This window comes from Eretmochelys imbricata, chromosome 3 (assembly GCF_965152235.1).
Source record: "Eretmochelys imbricata isolate rEreImb1 chromosome 3, rEreImb1.hap1, whole genome shotgun sequence".
NCBI lineage: Eukaryota > Metazoa > Chordata > Testudines > Cheloniidae > Eretmochelys > Eretmochelys imbricata.
In genome coordinates, this window is record NC_135574.1 from 37,113,761 (window position 1) to 37,131,629 (window position 17,869).

Here is a 17,869-nt window from a genome sequence, read left to right on the forward strand (position 1 = left end):
TACCTATTGTTACAAGTCACACCTAAGACTGCTATAACTAAAATGGATCAGAGAAAAAAAGAAATCTGTTATTTCAGATTGCTTATTCTTTATTTTTAACAGCATTTTAAGTATGTTTACTTTCTCAATTTCTTCCCCCTCTATTTTGGAGTGGAGGGTCTTTTATATAACCAGGGGAGAGAGAAAAAAAACATTACTAAAATTCAGAAAAACTTACTGCCAAACCATAAAGCTTGATGGGAATATGTTGCCATCTCTGTTTACCAGATCGGCTTGCAGTATCCCTTTTGAAGGAATGGTACCAAACTCTTGACTTCCATTATTATGAGCAGATTGATAAACAGATTGGTTATTTTGTTCTAATATCATGTCTGATTTTACTAGTTTTTAAACTATATACATAGAGAGAGAGAGAAATTTTTTCCTTAGATATGTAAAGTAAACACAGACTAAAATGTGTGTGGTCATAATTTTTCATGAAACATAATTCCGTGAAGATGCCAGAAGAATCTGACTTTAAGGAAAATGTGTGCACTGTAGTTTGTTTGTCAGGCACTTTCTGAAAACTACTGAACAGAATGAAATAAGTTGCCATGCCTTTCAGCTTGACTTGTTATTCAGTCTTGCAGAAATTAATATGCAGATAGAAACTATAGCAGTAGCTTGGGTACGCAACCTTAACCATCAAATAATGTGAATTTACGGTGATCAAGATTATCTATCCATAGTTATCACAGTGGTATTTGAGTTACTGCATTAAGGGCTTGTTTCTGCACTGTGTTGAGCACTCTGGTATTGATTCAGAGGGTTAAATGCTTACCTAACATGTTTAAATTAAATACATACTTGTTTGCTGGATGAGGGCTAGGATGCCGAGTTCTAATTTCCCCATTCTAAATATAGATCATGATCATTGTGCTTATTTTGGGTAAATGTTGACTTTGGTCACAGGTGGTTATTTTAAAGGGATAAAGTGACACAGAAGCCCAGGAGCCCAAATCCCATTGACTGGTAGTGGGACTTAGGCACTTCTTAAATTTTAACTCAAAATTAAAAGCATTGAAAGTATGGTGTAATTTTTACCTAAATTGCAATGAAACGATATATTTTGGGGAAAAAAAATGGAATTATTGTGAAACACTCCTTTCTGTGCCAGTCCATGGAGGATATGAATCTGTTAAAGCTGTAGCTAAGGAATCTTGGCTGTTTAGCACAAGCTGTAGCAGCTCATGCTTTTTACCTTTGGAGGTCCCTGGTTAAATCCTCGGAGTGTCTGATGTTAGTGGGTATTTGTTCTGGGATTCAGGAGCTGTGGGTCTCAGACACTCAGGATGTGCTTACTTTGGTCAGAGGAAATATGATCCAGTGGTCAGTCAGTGTGTGTTATATGTCTGCCTGATCCACAAAAGATGTCAGTGCTTCAGCTCCTATCAGAGAACTTTAGCTCAAGCTGTAGCAGCTTGTGCCTTTAGCTCTAGAAATCCCTAGTTCAATTCCTGGCAGCTGTTAGACGCACATGCAATTTAACTACAGAGTGTCTGTGTGGAATGTTTTGAGGTAAAGATAACATTTTATGTTATGTTCCTGGCATATAAACAGATACAAACAGATAAATTAGATAAAAACATAAAATATTCTTGCTGGAAGTTTGCAGTGTGACACTACTTTATTTCTTGGAAACCAGAACCATAACACACAGCAACCCAAAACAGAGAGGCACAACTCATCCTACCTTACTATGGGCTGTGAGCTGTAGCTCACGAAAGCTCATGCTCAAATAAATTGGTTAGTCTCTAAGGTGCCACAAGTACTCCCTTTCTTTTTGCGAATACAGACTAACACGGCTGTTACTCTGAAACCTGTCCGCAGACTGACTCTGCTTGGCTGAGTAGAAACTGAGTAAGCTTTTAAGGATTTGGTTCATGAAAAATAAGAGTTTAAGCCAGGGGTGGGCAAACCTTTTGGCCCGAGGGCCACATCTGGGAATAGAAATTGTATGGCGGGCCATGAATACTCACAAAATTGGGGTTGGGGTGCAGGAGTGGGTGAGGGCTCTGGTTCGGGGTGTGGGATCTGGGGTGGGGCCAGAAATGAGGAGTTCAGGAGGCGGGGGGGCAGTGAGGACTCCAGCTGTGGGTACGGACTCGGGGCTGGAGCTGGGGATGAAGGAGTTGGGCTGCAGGAGGGTGCTCTGGGCTGGGATTGAGGGGTTCAGAGTGTGGGAGGGGGATCAGGGCTGGGGCAGGAGTTTGGAGTGTGGGATGATGAGGTGGTGCAGGGTCCGGATGCTGCTTCCCTCAAGCGGCTCCCAGAAGCAGTGGCATGTCCCTTCTCCATCTCCTATGTGGAGGTGCGGTCAGGCAGCTATACTCGCTGCCCTGTCCACAGGCACTGCCCCTGCAGCTCCCATTGGTTGTGATTCCCGGCCAATGGAAGATGTGGGGGCAGCGCTTGGGGTGGGGGCAGTGTGCAGAGTGGAGCCCCCTGGCTGCCCCTACACATTGGAGCCAGAGAGGGGGCATGCCGCTGCTTCTGGGAGCCATGTGGAGTGGCCCCCGACCCTGCTCCCCAGCTGGAGTGCCGGAATGGGGCAAGCCCAGACCCAACTCGAGGGCCAGATTAAAATGGTTGGTGGGCCGGATCCGGCCCGCGTGCCGTCGTTTGCCCACCCCTGGTTTAAGCATACCTTTTGCAAAAGACTTTGGGCTAAGTTATGCCTTCAGTTCTATAAAATCTCAGTCAACGGAATAGAATGGGTGTAGCAAACAGCTGAATGTGGATTTTCTGTTATTCTGTGATGTCTCCCTGATTAGTTTAAGACCTAGCTCTAGGGTTTGGTATCTAAAATAATTAAAATGTTATATGTATTTTTCAACTGAGGTGATTGTTTTGATTCAAAGGAGTGAGATGATTGCGATGTAGGCATTTATATGATATCTTTTAATAGGTGGATTGAATCTATTAATTGTAAAAACAGTAAAACAATAGTGTGACCTACACCACAACAAATTCTCATCTCCTTCTTAGTCTTTCCCTTTGTGTTGGCATGCTGAAGCTTGATGGCAACGCAGCTTACTGGGAGCAGACTCTTCTGTCCATGCTCTTGTCTGAGGGCTTGGCTACACTTGCGAGTTACAGCGCAAAAAAAGAGCCCCAGGCGCATTAGCTCACTACCTGTCCACAGTGGCAAGGCACGTAGAGTGCTCTGACTCCGCGGCTACAGCACTGCTGGTACTCCACCTTGGTACTCCACCTTGGTGGAATAACGTTTGCTGCGCCCCCGCTGGAGTGCCGCGGCACCAGTGTGAGCGACATGTTGCTTTACTGCACACTGATCAGCCTCCGGAAACATCCGATAATCCCCTTAAGTCAAGTGACCACTCTTGTCATTGTTTGGAATCGGCTGTAGGAATTCGGAAATGCCCGTTGAAAGCTCTGTTTCTGACAGCCAGCTGCTTATCTCCTCCGAGACAAAGCAACCATTACTGTGGAATGCTGTGTGTGAGAGACAGAGGTGGGGGGGAGGGGGGGTCTGCTGCTGTCTGAACGTACAAGACAGCATGTTGTCATGCTCTGAGCACCCCAAAAACCCACTCTCTCCCCCCACATACACACAGCACATTCCCTGTCACACTCCACCCCACCCACCCCATTTGAAAAGCACGTTGCAGCCACTTGCATGCTGGGATAGCTGCCCATAATGCACCACTCCCAATGCTGCTGAAAGTGCTGCAAATACGACCACGCCAGTGCACTTGAAGCTGTCAGTGTGGATGGACTGCAGCGCTTTCCCTACTGCGCTCTACGAAGGCTGGTTTAACTCAAAGCGTTCTACATCTGCAAGTGTAGCCATGCCCTGAGACTGAATGGCAAGATGTAGGCTCCAGAAACGCTTTACTGTAAGCATTTAAAACTAGCGTGGTGATATTCTCTTTGTATTGCCCATACCGCAGTAATCTGAATAAAACATTTGTTAAAAACAGAGAAAATGGAATTAAAACAAAAACAGCTTGTTTAATTTAGTTAGATTTATACTTTTCATAAGCTACACTAGATAAGTCATTTTCATCTTTGTTGTTGGGGGGAAAAAGAAAATGTTAATAGCTTATGTCTCTTGAAAGCAATCCCCTTGCTGGCCAGACTGGCAGACTCTCTGGCTGTCCTTATACCAACTCTTCTTTTGTCCTCCTTATTGTCCTTCCTTAATATATTCCCTCCCCCATTCTTTCCTCATTTTTCCCCAAACAGTTTCTGAAGACAAGAGATATCTACACTTCATTTTGGAATGTTTAAATTCCAGTTCTAGGAGACTATCTATGCTAGCTCAATCACAATTGGAGCTGGAATTTACATCTTCCAGCTCGAAGTGTAGACATACCCAAAGAAAGACAGTAGAGTTTCCACCTGCTAGGAGATGCTCCACCGAGGAAGTGAAGACCCTTCATGATTAATGGCTGCTATTCAAAGGCTTAACAACCAAGCTCGAATACTGCCCTTCACAGACCACATGGTCTGACTGTACCCATTTTTGTTCAGCTCTCATTTTAAATGAGTTTCACCCACCCTCCCCCCATTTGGTCATGAGGTATGAATCATGCACAAAGGCGAGGACCCTTTGCCAAAATGGTGACCCACAGTAATGTTTTTCATACTGATGTGTTTTTGTTTTTTTTCCCCCCACAGAGATCTACGGTTTAATAGAATTAAAGAAATTCAGCCTGGAGCATTTAGACGACTTAAAAACCTGAACACACTGTAAGTTATTTCCCTTGCTCCCCGAAAACACTTCCCCCCCTTCAGTCAAATGAGTTTTCTTAGATTATGTGCCAAATTCTGCCAATCTTACTTAAAAAGTCAATGTGACTATTCACCTGGGTATGGCTAGCAAGATTTGGCCGAATTGTGAACGAATATACATGTGTCTTTGTTTTTTGTTTTCAAATATGTTGGACACTTTGTTAAAACTTTAGAGGCCTCAGAAAACACATGGACAGCCTGTAGCGGAGCGACGACTCACCAGCACTGCGCCTCCTGCTGGTTGTCTGGGAATTAGCTCTTTCCAGGCTCAAAGCACCCTCTGCTGGCCAGTGTCTCGCCTAGCACTGACCCCATGTCCCTCCCACATCCTGGTGCCCCTTTACCTTGGGGTCCTGTCCCCTGGCAGTGCCCCCACACTCTGGGTCTCAACTCCCAGGGGAACCCCCAACCCTCTATCCCCACCTTGCCTCAGTAGCTACTGCCAGTCATCATCTAGCTCCCACTCACTGGGGCAGACTGCAATCTGTAATGGCCACTCATCACTGGCAAGGGGTTAGGACCTGCTGCCTTCGCCTATCCACAGGCTGCCCCTCTGCAGCTCCAGTACCTTTTCATAGGCCTTCATCAAGGCCTGCAGCCGGGGGGTTTACCAGGCTGGAGCTCCCCAGCTCCCTTGCCGTATTCCCCAGCACTGCTCTAGCCTGGGTACCTCACTCCCAGGCAACTAGCCCTTCCCACCCCAGGGCTAGAGTGAGACTCTTCCAGCTCCTGGTCCCCAGCCCTCTTATATGGGCCAGCTGGGCCCTGATTGAGCTGGCCACAGCTTTGGCTGCTTCCCCAATCAGCCTAGTCTTTCCCAGCCACAGCCCTCTCCAGGGCTGCTTTTACTGTTGGCTCCCCCAGACAGCCCTCTCCCAGGGCTGTTTTAATCCCTACACTTATTATGAAAGATATGAAAAATATATAACTGCATATTAACAGTTGTTCATAATTGTGTTGTGTTTTTAAACTCTACAAACGTGTAACATCGGATTCTGTAGACCAGCCAGTCATAGCCAAGTTGTTCAAATGCTTCTCCACTGCTGTGTTTTTAAAACTGTGTGGAATACTCTAGTAATTGGCTGGGAAAGCTCAATGTGGGCATCTCAGAGGGCAGCATCTCCTCTTCCAGCCCATAATCTGGACTAGCATTTGGGGAAGAGATTTTTTTCCCCCCTTCTCACCATTCTTGGTACCTGCATGAAGCCAGATTATTTAGGTTTTATGTATTTTTCTTTAATTTCTCTCTCAGTTTGTTAAGGATTTCATTTTCACCTCAATGCAGCAGAGCACTTAAGCACATGATTTTGTAAGGACATATTTAATCACATTTGGATTTAAAACAGAGAAGGCACAAATTCATCAGTTTATTTCTGGTAACAATTGCTAATATGTCATTAGTTTATTTTTGTTTAATCTAGTTTTTGATGCTTGGCTTGTATAAACTTTTGGTCAGACAGCCTGGCATTCTGGGTTCTTTTCAGTTGCAAATTGTTTTAACAATTTATGAATTAAGAAACATACCGTTTTCATTTCTTTTTTAGGCTTCTAAACAACAATCAGATTAAAAGAATACCTAGTGGGGCATTTGAAGACCTTGAAAATCTAAAATATCTGTAAGTGAATGTGACTTTTTTATATCAAAAGTGAATTAAACATGACTTCAGAAATGGGGAAAAACCAAACATAATTTATTTTTATTCACATTCTCAGGTGTCAGACTCTTTTGAAAATCTTAAATGTGATTTCTTAAATGTGGGTGGAGTATAAATAGATGGTTTGGCATTTGCTAAAGTAATACTGAGCCTTTCACAGCTATATTGCTGGTTCGAATCCAGGCACAGTTGTTACTAACTGAAAATACTTGCTAGTTACAATAGAAATCTGTGTCGGGATTTGCAAAACATCTGTTAAGGATGGGATTTTTAAAGAAGTTCAGAGTCCAAATCCATATGATCCTTTGAAAATCTACTGTACTGTTTCCTATACTTCACATACACCTCTTCCAGATTTGTGCAGTTTTCTAAAAGATGTTTTCTTTCTATTTTGCATTCTGCTTGTTTTTGTTCCTACATTGTGTTTTATACAAAATAAAAAATTTAACAAGGTCATTTAAAATCTTACGTGTGGATATGCTTTCATTGCTGCTGATCAAAGCTTTTTAGCAATTTTAACAGTTGTGCCATGCGAGTTTAACATTTTTTAGTTATTTAGGTTATGTATGCCCCAATTTCTCCTAATTTAAGGAAAATAGCAAAATACAGTCAATAAAATATTGGCCCATTTGTGTAATCAGAACCTGCAACTAAAAACTGGTATGGATAACGAGATGAGTATTCTCCCATGAATACTCCCTCTGGAGTTGGTCCTTCCAATATTGATTTGTATAATATGGGAAAGCTTTACTTTTGCAGCCTTTGGGATATTGAATATAATCTACCTATCTATATACACTGTATAGAAGTAATGGTCTTCTCTCTGAAGCACTCTGATATTGCACCCTTTTCAAAATTACTTTGTGAATTAAAAGAAATCCCCTGAAATAATTCAAATTTGTATAATTACAATATACGAATTCAAATTTTGTGGTATACTGAAATAGCTATATATTGTCCCCACATATTCTACTTAGATATATCTATCCACTGTGACGGGGCAAGGCCAGATGGCTACAGAAAAATAGTGGGAGATAGATATATTAGCTCCAGGCTAAACAAATCCCTGGTACCAGGATAAGTTAAATGGCAGCTGCTACAGGTCAGTTAAGACACCTGAGGCCAATTAATAACTTTCCAGAAGGCAGGGAGAATGCTAGGTTGATTGGGTCACCTGAAGCCAATCAGGGACTGGCTGAAACTAGTTAAAAGCCTCCCAGTTGGTCAGGAGCTGTGGGAGGAAGTTGTGTAGTTAGAGAGACTGAGCAGTACACACCATATAAGGCACAAGGAAGGAGGCTCTGAGGTAGGGGTGAAGTGGAGCCTGAGGAATTGGGGGCTGCTATGGGGAAGTAGCCCAGGGAATTGCATGTGTCCTATTTCTAAAAGGTCAGCTACCATAGCGGATACTATTAGGGTCCCTGGGGTGGAGCCTGGAGTAGAGGGCGGGCCTGGACTCCCCCCCCTTTGCCCTCTTCCTGATTAATCACTGAGACTGGGAGACCACAGAGACTGTGCAAGGGAGGATAGCTTCTCCTCATCTTCCTCACTGGCTTATGATTAAAATGGCTCAGTAGACTGTGACCCTTGTCTCTAGAGAGAGAAGGGTTGCGTGGAGGTTCACAGTGAGTCTCTGAGGCTAGCGAAATCCGCCAGGAAACGTGGGACCCACGGAGACACAGACAAAGCTTGTCACACCACATATGCCACCTGTGTGTTAAAACTGATTTAATTCCATGTTTGTTTATGTAAATCAATAAAAACATTGTTTACTAATTATAAAACTGGAAGAAGAAGAGGAGGACCCAATGAAGTGAAATGATGAAGTCAGTTGCAGCACGATCTGTTATACAAATATACTTTTTAACTTATTTTCTGGTGTATGTTTCTATCATAAAGGTATACAGTAATTGAGATAATGTTGAACACAACAATTTCAGTGAAAGTTTGAAAACAAACACTTTTAAATTATTCCCTTCTGAGTGTCCCCAATATATTTGTTGTTCAGATCCTGAGTCTCTAATATCCAGACGAAGGTTCTTTCCTTTTCCTCTGCGTCTCTGAAAGCTATGGATGTGACATGGAAGTTGAATAGGATGAAACTTGGCAGAGGACTCCTGATCAATAACAGGGCTTTGTCAGCAGAATTCTTTTTTAAAATCCTTCCTCCATTGTTTAACATAGCCTTTAATAAGTCTCTTTTTAGTTCTGTTTTTAGTTGACTGCTGAATGCAGTATAAACAGACACTGCTATAGTGCAGCCAGAAGATTTGTCAGCAGTACTGATGCTAATCTGGTGTTAATATGTCAGAATGGAACAGTTTGCTTACATAGTAAAAATGTAGTGAGACTGGCCTGCAAGTTTTAGTTAACTAAGTTGTCACAACAGGAGTGGGTCATGACCATGAGTGCCTACCTCGGGGCAGACTGTCAAAAACAGGGCAGAGACCCCAAGCTGGTGTTGTTCTATAATTAAATTTCACCAAGCCAGTAACAAATGTGAACTCCTGCATCACTGTAACAGTCTTAACATGGAATCACAGATAGTCCCCTTAGACTCTCCTATCTTGCCACCCAGACAAACTGGACTTACTGATAAATGGTCACTTACACCAAAAATCACACCACACTCTGGTTGTTTCTAGTCCCAAGAGACCAGTCGCTTACCCCAGGTCAATTGGTACCCTAGATCTTACACCAAAGACAATGCCTGTAGCCAATCCTATAATAAACTTTCTCAAGGTTTATTAATTAGACTAAAGAAATTAGAGAGTTGTTTACATGTTAAAACAAGTCATCTAAATCCTAAGAGTGACAGAGTTGTAGAGTAGTTGTAATAATTCAAAGTGTCTTTCAGGGTGGACCCAGGGGAACTCAGCCTCAGTTTAGAGTCTCTGGCCCTGTCAGAGTTCAAACAGCCAAGAAGACAGAACATTTTCTTGTGGCTTGGTTTTATATCCTTCATTCAGCTTCCAAGCCTACAGGATGAGGTTCCTTGCCTGTAGTATTTCCCAGATGTGATAGGGCCATTAACCTATCCTTTGTATTGTGATGTTCCTTGATGCACAATCTTATTTTGATAGTTTTTCTGCATAGATGGGGGGTGACAATAATTCCCACGCCTTGGTTCACAAGTTCATTTTCAAAGTTATAAAGCAAAACGTACATATTTTCTTAGAGTGTAGAATACAGACATAACAAGTAAGATGAATGCATGCAGCAATTTACAAGCATTTCCTAGCGTCCAAACACTAAATACATTCTTATAAGACTAAAACCTGTTTTGAGCTAAACTAACATAAAGGTGAACTGGTCTGGTCCCCAGCTATGCGTTTTGTCAGTTCTTAGCTAATGCCTGCAGCCGAGGCAAGAGCAAGGAAGCAAAGCTGGCCCCTTAACTCAGAAGGGATCAACTAAAATTTAGGTTCTTTCATTAAGAGCCATAAATTTTTTCACAGAAACATTACCAAATAATCCAAATTATTCTAAAATCTTTAGGTATTATTCAGAAGGGCCCTGATCCTGCTAACACTTACAAACATAAATAACTTTATGCACTTGAGTAGTCCCATTAAATTCAATGACATTATCTGTGTGTGAAATTACTTATTGTGACTCTCCTCAGGGCAGCCCAGAACTCTAAATCACTATTACCCCTCTGCCTCAGTGAGTTTTGTTGAAGAGTAGACTTTGTCAGTTCCCTGCCACACCATCTGTCTGCTTCACCAGCAAACTCCTCAAAACTCTGCCAGTTTGAATCTTGCCTTGTAGGCAACTATCAGCAAGCCCCAATTCCCGAGTTTCCCAGCAACATCTCTGTAATCATAGAACCATACAATATCAGGGTTGGAAAGGACCTCAGGAGGTCATCTAGTTCAATCCGCTGCTCAAAGCGGGATCAATCCCCAACTAAGTCATCCCAGCCAGGGCTTTGTCAAGCCTGGCCTTAAAAACCTTTAAGGAAGGAGATTCCACCACCTCCCTTAGTAACCCATTCCAAAGTTACTGTCCAGTCCCTCTCACTGGGTCCTTACAGAAATTGAGTTTGCTGCCTCCAAAGAGCCAGAGCACACACCAGCCTGTTAGTTTGCTTGTGGACTCACACTTAACTTCAGTATAGCAGTATAACTGAGATAGTTTATAGTAAAACTAAGAATAAGTTTATTAATAAAGAACAGAGATTTAAGTAGCACTAAGCAAGAGACCGCTGTGGTTACTGTGATGGTTTACGCCCCTCGGGTCAGGGCAGCATGGCCTAGTGGCCAGAGTCTATAGGGGTGGGATGTCCACTACGGGCTGTGGCAGCCCCGGTAGGGGGGCCCCGGCCCTCCCGACTCCACCGGGCCCTGACCCAGGGTTCTAACTGCGGCATATCAACTTGCCACTGACTCAACAGGGGGGTCCTGCCGAAACACACTGAGGTTTTCCAGTTGGGAGGTACCACGCCATCATCCTCTCTGGGTCACTTCCTACCAGTGTCTGCATTGAGGTATCCCATGAGACTTCGGGTTCTCCATGGTCAGCTGGGCCGGTCGCCTCCTGTGGCTCCTCCAGTCGCCGGAGTTCAAGTGGGCCCAGGGAGGCTCTGATTTCCGGTGCAGTCAGGTGCTGTGGCTGGCCTGCCGCTGGAGCTTCCGAGACAGGTCCTTCCTCTGCGGCCTCCAGCCCAGAATGAGCTGGGCTTCCTCCCTTTATACTGCTAGAGCATCTGGAGCATACCCAGTCCCACCGGGGAGGCAGGACTTCCACTGTCAATAATATGGATTTAATCCTGTTTGGGCTAGTGTGGGGTAAGCAGATCCCATCACAGTTACAAACAAAACATCACATTTTCTAGTGACTAAAAATTAATGTTACCAAGTTACAATCATTGTTTAAGAAGTTTTCTCACTTACATCGTTACCAGCATCTCCAGCCCTCCAGGCCAGGGGATCCAACTTTCACAGAATCAAAGGGTGCTGTCCTCTTTGTTCCCCAAGTGATGGGTAACTATAATGTCTTTTTGTTCCCCTTTATATTTTCCAAAGTCCATTGTCTTTGTCTTAGGAGCCAAGAGGGTGTAAATTCAGACCCCTGGTGTGCTGATTAGCTTGGTAGCTTTGTTTACTTTATATGTAAATGTACTTTCATTATCCTCTGCCTGTAAGCAAGATGGTCAGACAGGTAAATCCACATTCCTTTGTCTAGGGCAGGCTGGGTTTATGCACTGCCTCCAAAACACATTTTAAGAACATATTTCCAGCACATAGATATAATTCTTTATACACAAGCTGTACCTATATCACACAATGATTTTTGAGACTATGATGTCACCAGTTTACATTTGATAACTTACATGACACCTCTGAGATACATATTATGACAACAGTATTTTGGGGGTACTGAGTTTGACAGGCCTGATATGAGTTACAGTATGGTGTGCCCTTTGCCAATGGGCATTGAGGGGCTCTTTGGGTCACACTTGTATGGCTTTTTTTTTTTTTTTTCAGGATTGGGAACCAGAGTTGTAACTGATATGGTTTACCCACTCTTTCTAGAAAACCTATCCTTTCCTTAAGGAACTTTAGAAATTTGTTTAGGAAAATATTAGCAGTTCTAGATGGTATTTGAAGAAATAAAGTCAGTGTCTTTATCTGAGAAAAGTAAATTCTTCTTTCCAGCAAATTCTCACAGAACTGTCAAATTTCCAATACTTGTACTACATACTTCCTTTCTGAAAGTGAGCCTGCTCTTTCCAACTTTACTGTTCCACTGGAAGAAAGGTTAAAATGGACTGAAGGAGAGTTCCAAAGGTTACTTCAGATCCATAGGCTTTCAAAATTGTCTCTTTATAAAGGACAAATGATAAACAGGATTCAAAAAAGAACTAGATAATTTCATGGAGGATAAGTCCATCAATGGTATTAGCCAGGATGGGCAGGGATGGTGTCCCTAGTCTCTGTTTGCGAGAAGCTGGGAATGGGCAACAGGGGATGGATCACTTGATGATGACCTGTTCTGTTCATTCCCTCTGGGGCACCTGGCATTGGCCACTATCGGAAGACAGGATACTGGGCTAGATGGACCTTTGGTCTGACCCAGTAGGGCCGTTCTTATGTTCTTAAATGTTGATGACATGGACACAATTTTACATTCTCCTTTGAGTGCCTGCAGATGCATGTTCCACTCAGGTGTGCACTTGCCAAGTGCACTGAAGCTGGAGAACTTTTCCTAGTAGTACTCACAGGGGTGGCAGTTGCACCCTCTGATCCAATAGTCCCTCCCAGGAGTGTTTAAGGGCTGCACCATCTTGAACCCCCTGAGTTTCTTCTCACTGCCTAAGGCTTGAGTCACACTTTTTTCTGTCCAGTGTTTCTGGAATTGTTGTATATAGCTACTTAGTTTGTTCATTAGCATAGTCAGTTTAGTAGTAACCTTAGGTGTTTGTTAGTGGTAAGCAATACATTTTAGACTGCTGTGATGCCCTTGCCAGGTTTTAAACGCTACCTGTCATGGGGTGGTTATCCCTAATAGTGACCCCCACACTCGGTGCTTATTGTGCTTGGGAGAAGGGCCCATTAAGAAAAGGTACTCCATCTGTAAGTCATTTAAAAAGAGAATGCAGGTGATGAGGGATTTGCACCTCAAGCAGCACCTTTTGGAGCAGGCCATGAGACCCATTTCAGTACCAGGGACCTCTGCAGATTGTCTGGTCCCACAGAGACCTTTGCAGCTGACATGGGATATTGTTGCAGACCCAAGGTTGGATATTTCTGCTAGGAGGATGAGAGATCATTCTCCTTCCTTGGGTCCTCTGAGGAAGAGGCCTCATATGGCAGAACAAGGACATTCCAAGGCTCAGAGAGATTTCTCTTCATCTTCTAACTGCGTTACCCAAAGACTCATGGTGCTGGTCATGTGGGATGGAGCTGGGCCCTCTAGCCACTCCCAGATGCTGCATAGAGATCAGTTGGACACTGTACTGTCAATTCCGGTACTAGCCATGAGACATCAGTTGAGTCTGGTACTGTTGACATTGGCATCCGCACAGACTGCCTCAATACCTTAGTGTACCAGGTGACATCACACCTGGTCTGTTTTTCCCTTTCTGACTCTCCATTAATTCAAGACGCTTCAGCAGCTGTGGCTTCTACTGTACCTTCGGCTGTGCCTGGTCTGATCTCAGAGCTCTTTGTTACCAGCATCATCTCTCACATTGCCTAAGGTTTGGAGTGCAGGTCAGCCTCCCTTTTGGTATTGAGGAGTCCATTGACACAGATATTATCTTTGGCATTGATGATACCTTCAGTGCAGACTTGAGGATTGGTACCAGCCTGGCTTCGGTGCCAACTGGAAGTGCAATGCCCCTTTCAGTGCTTAGGGTGTTGATTGCGCCTCTGTACTGATACCATTGCCATATTGTCTTTCGGATGAGGCTGGTCATTTGTTTGCTCCATTGGAGCCAGCTCATCTGCTACCACTGGACAGTTTCCAGAGCTCGTTGAGATAGAGTTTGTGGATGTCTTCCTCCATTCCCTGACCTTCAAGGCAATACTCTCAGAGATCCTCAATACCACCCTGGGATCACCATCAATACTGAGATTGGCACTGTTCCTGCGGTAGGGACAGGAGCTCTCGGCCCAACACCTAGTGGCCACCAATGCCATATACTTATCCCCCAGTGGCTTCCCTCAGTCTGCAAGGTCTCGTTCTTTGGCCCAGGTCAGACCTGTCTGCAGTTTCTCTACTTGAACTACATATGTTGCAGACACAGACTGAGGTCATTCCTGAACCGGTTCAGCCTGAACCTCTCTTACAGGGACAAGTAGTCCTGCAGGAGCCTCCATTTGCCCTGCTTCCTTCCTTTTCCTCTTCACTGGCTGATTCCATGATACCAGATTCTTCTTCCCCTGTGAATGAGGATTTTAAGTCATATCAGGACCTCCTGAGGCATATGGCTTCTGCCTTGGACATTCAAGCCAAGCTTGGGCAGTAGAATATGCATAAGTAGCTGGATATTCTCAAGTCCTCAGTTCCCCAGAGAGTGGCTCGCCTGATGAATGAAACTCTTTTCGATCATGAAAAGTCCATGTGGAATACCCCAGCTTCATTACCACCTAGAGCAAAGTGTACTGAGAAATGGTATTTTATTCCTATGCATAGGTTCGAGTGGTTCTATTCCCATCCACCCCCTAACTCTCTTGTTGTAACAGCAGTAAATAACAGATCTAGGCAGGAGAGATACAAGTCCAAGCCTAAGGACAAAGTGTCTAAGAGGCTGCCCTTGATGGGGAAAAAAATGTATTTGACTTCACTATTACACTGAAAATGCACAGTGAAAATCATCAGGGCGCTGTTACCTAAATATAACTTTGTCAATTGGGACCGTATGTCTAAATTCACAGAGAAGTTGCCAGAATCCTCCAGGGAAGAGTTTAAGATAATTTATTTTGGAGGGCCATCTGGTAGGCCAAAGTATCATTACCAGAGGCTCTGGATGTGGCAAATGCTTCTTCCAGTATTGTGGGATCAGCTGTGACTATGAGAAGGGCCTCGTGGTTACCGAATTCCGGTGTAGCTCCTGACATTCAGGAGAGCATAGAGGACTTGCTTTTCAATGGTCGGATTTTATTTCCTCAGAAGAGTGACGAGACCTTACATTTTTTTAAAGACTCCCATGCTATGTTACGTTCATTGAGGGTTTTTACCCCAGCCACAAAGAGGCATTATTATAGCGGTCAGTAGCAACAGCAGCAATATTATTGCAGCAATTTTTCCGGCAGTCATCCTTCCCCAGCATTGAGCAATCAGCCATTTTGACTTGCAGCATTCCAGTTGTGACCTCCCTGACTGTATCTCCTCAGTTCATGGACCTGCTGTCTTGCTTTTACAGTGATTTGGATAGAGTCACCACAGACAAATGGGCCCTAAGCACAGTGAGGTCAGCTTATTCCATACAATTCCGGTGCATACTTTTTTCCCCACCCACCTACGTGGTCCCTTTTCAGGCACCCCTCTCATAAGCCACTGCTCTTTCAGCAGGTCCAGACCCTGTGTGCTTTGGGAGCTATAGAAGAGGTCCTCCTGCAGCATCAGGGAAAGGGTTTCTACTTACAGTACTTCCTGTTCCCCAAGTCTAAGGTACGAGTGAGACCTAGTGTCGATCTCTGCTGTCTCAACAAGTATATCAAATACATGAGATTCCACATGGCTACCCCAGCTACTATTCTTCCTGCTTTGCTGCCCAGGATCTGCAGGGTGCTTACTTCCATATTGTGATTTTTTTTTTCCAAGCTACAGGAGATTCCTGAGATTTGTCATGGTGGCTTTACACTACTGATACATCATGCTTCCCTTTGGCATGTCTTCGGCTTCATGCATTTTGACCAAGTGCATGTCTGTAGTAGCAGTATACCTCAGAAAAGAGGAATTGATGTCTTTCCATACCTGAATGATTCTTTAGTGAGGGGTAAGTCCAGAGAACAAGTCCTCGTGCACATCCAGTACGCACAAAGTCTCTTTGATTGTCTGAGTCTGACTTTAAACAAGGAAATGTCAACATTAATACCAACTCAAAAATCAAGTTCATTTGGGGTGCCGGTAGATTCTAAGATTTGGTGTTTCTGCCAAATGAATGTTTTGAGATGATTTGTCACCTGTGTCGGTCTCTCTCCACTTTGACCCTTCAACCACGGTCCAGGTTTACCTGAAGCTGTTAGCTCATATGACCACATTCACTTATGAGGCCAAGCCTGCAAATTTGCGCCTTCGTCCTCTTCAGAGCTGGTTGAGATTGGTATATCCCCAAATTAGTCAGTCATTGAACAGTTTAGTGTGAATACCATTGCCCATCCTGGAGTCCTTAATGTGCTGAAGGGATCAGGTCAATGTCTGCAAAGGGGTTTCTTTTGCTCATCCTCTTAAGACCAGGACCTTAGATATCAATGCTTCCCCAATAGGGTGAGGAGGCCATCTGAGGGCATTGAAGTTTCAAGGTTTGTGGACAGAGCATGACGCTTATCTTCATATCAAGCTATTTATAATGCGTGCAGAGCATTTTGGGCACAGATCAAGAACACAGCGGTTAACATACTTACCCACAACACCACTGTAATATATTATGTGAAGAAGTTAGGGAGGAGCCAGCTCCAACTAGCTTTGCCAGGACACAATAAAGTTCTGGCAGCTCTGTGTCAAGGAGAGCACCATTCCCTCAGCCGCTCATTTACGAGGAGCCCAGAATTACTTTGCTGATCATCTCACCAGGAATTTCTCCCAGAATCATGAGTGGTGACTGAAAAGCAGTGTTCTGTGATCCATCTTCAGGGAATGACACATTCCTGCTATTGACCCATTTGCAACAAAGGACAACAAGAAGTGCCATCAACTTTGTTTGCAAGCAGGTCTCAGTCAAGGCTCCTTAACCGATGCATATCATCTGATTTGGTGGTCGACACTGATGTATGCTTCCCCCAATCCTATTCATTCCTCTGGTCTTCCTCAAGCTGATGCTGGATCATGCCAGACTGATTCTCATTGCACCAGCTTGGCCAAGACAATGTTGGTTCTTCAACCTCCTCTATCTTTTGGTTTGTCTTCCCATTCCCATTCCTATTCCTTTTCCTTTTCACCCTGACCTACGGACTCAATGTTATGGTCAGATTTCACATCCAGTGTTGATCAGTCTGTATTTCACAGCATGGATGCTGTGTCGTTAGTTAAGGAAGAGGAGTGCTGTTCCAAAACTATTTGACAGGTAATAGTAGAAAGCCCTTACTAGGGCTACTTATTTCGCTAAGTGGAAATGTTTTTCAATTTGGTCCCTAGCTCGGGGAATTCAACTGATGCATGTCTGCATTCAGGACACTTTGGAGCATCTGTTACACCTTCAGTCCTCTGGTTTATCTCTCAGTTCACCGAGGGTGCATTGGGCGGCAATTCTGGTGTTTCATCATCTGGTCCAAGAGAAATCAGTTTTATTGAACTCCATAGTAGTGAGATTTCTGAGAGGGATAATTTGTCTCCTTCCCACTGGTGAAGAGAGTGATTCCTTTGTGGGGCCTTAGTAGTGGGCTGGCTGTCCTCATGGGTCCTCCATATGAGCCCTGGGCAACTTGTTCTCAGTCTCTCAAATGCCAAAAGACAGTGTTTCTTGTCATAATTGCTGCTGCGAGGAGAGTTTGAGAGTTGCAGGCCCTAATGGCTTCCCTATACTAATTTTTTTTTTAAGACAAGATGGTCTTGGGGCTACATCCTAAATTTTTATGTAAAGGGATGTCACAATTTCATCTCCAGTCCAGCAATATACTTATCTGTATTTTTTCCCCAAGGCTCACTTGACCACAGATGAACAGCATCTTAGTTCTTCGGTTGTGAGATGAAGCTTGGCATTTTATTTGGAAAGAGCTAAGCCTATTCATTCATCACCTTGATTTTTT

The 17,869-nt window shown here is 43.9% G+C and overlaps 1 protein-coding gene across 1 annotated transcript in view; it reads left to right on the forward strand.

Moving 5' to 3' along the window:
- The window catches only part of PXDN (peroxidasin), a 154,689-nt gene that overhangs the window by 46,419 nt on the left and 90,401 nt on the right, over positions 1 to 17,869 (forward strand). Inside the window, exons 2-3 of the mRNA XM_077811568.1 lie at positions 4,684 to 4,755; positions 6,342 to 6,413. Of these exons, the coding sequence (XP_077667694.1) occupies positions 4,684 to 4,755; positions 6,342 to 6,413 (144 nt within the window). The remainder of the gene's footprint in view (positions 1 to 4,683; positions 4,756 to 6,341; positions 6,414 to 17,869) is intronic.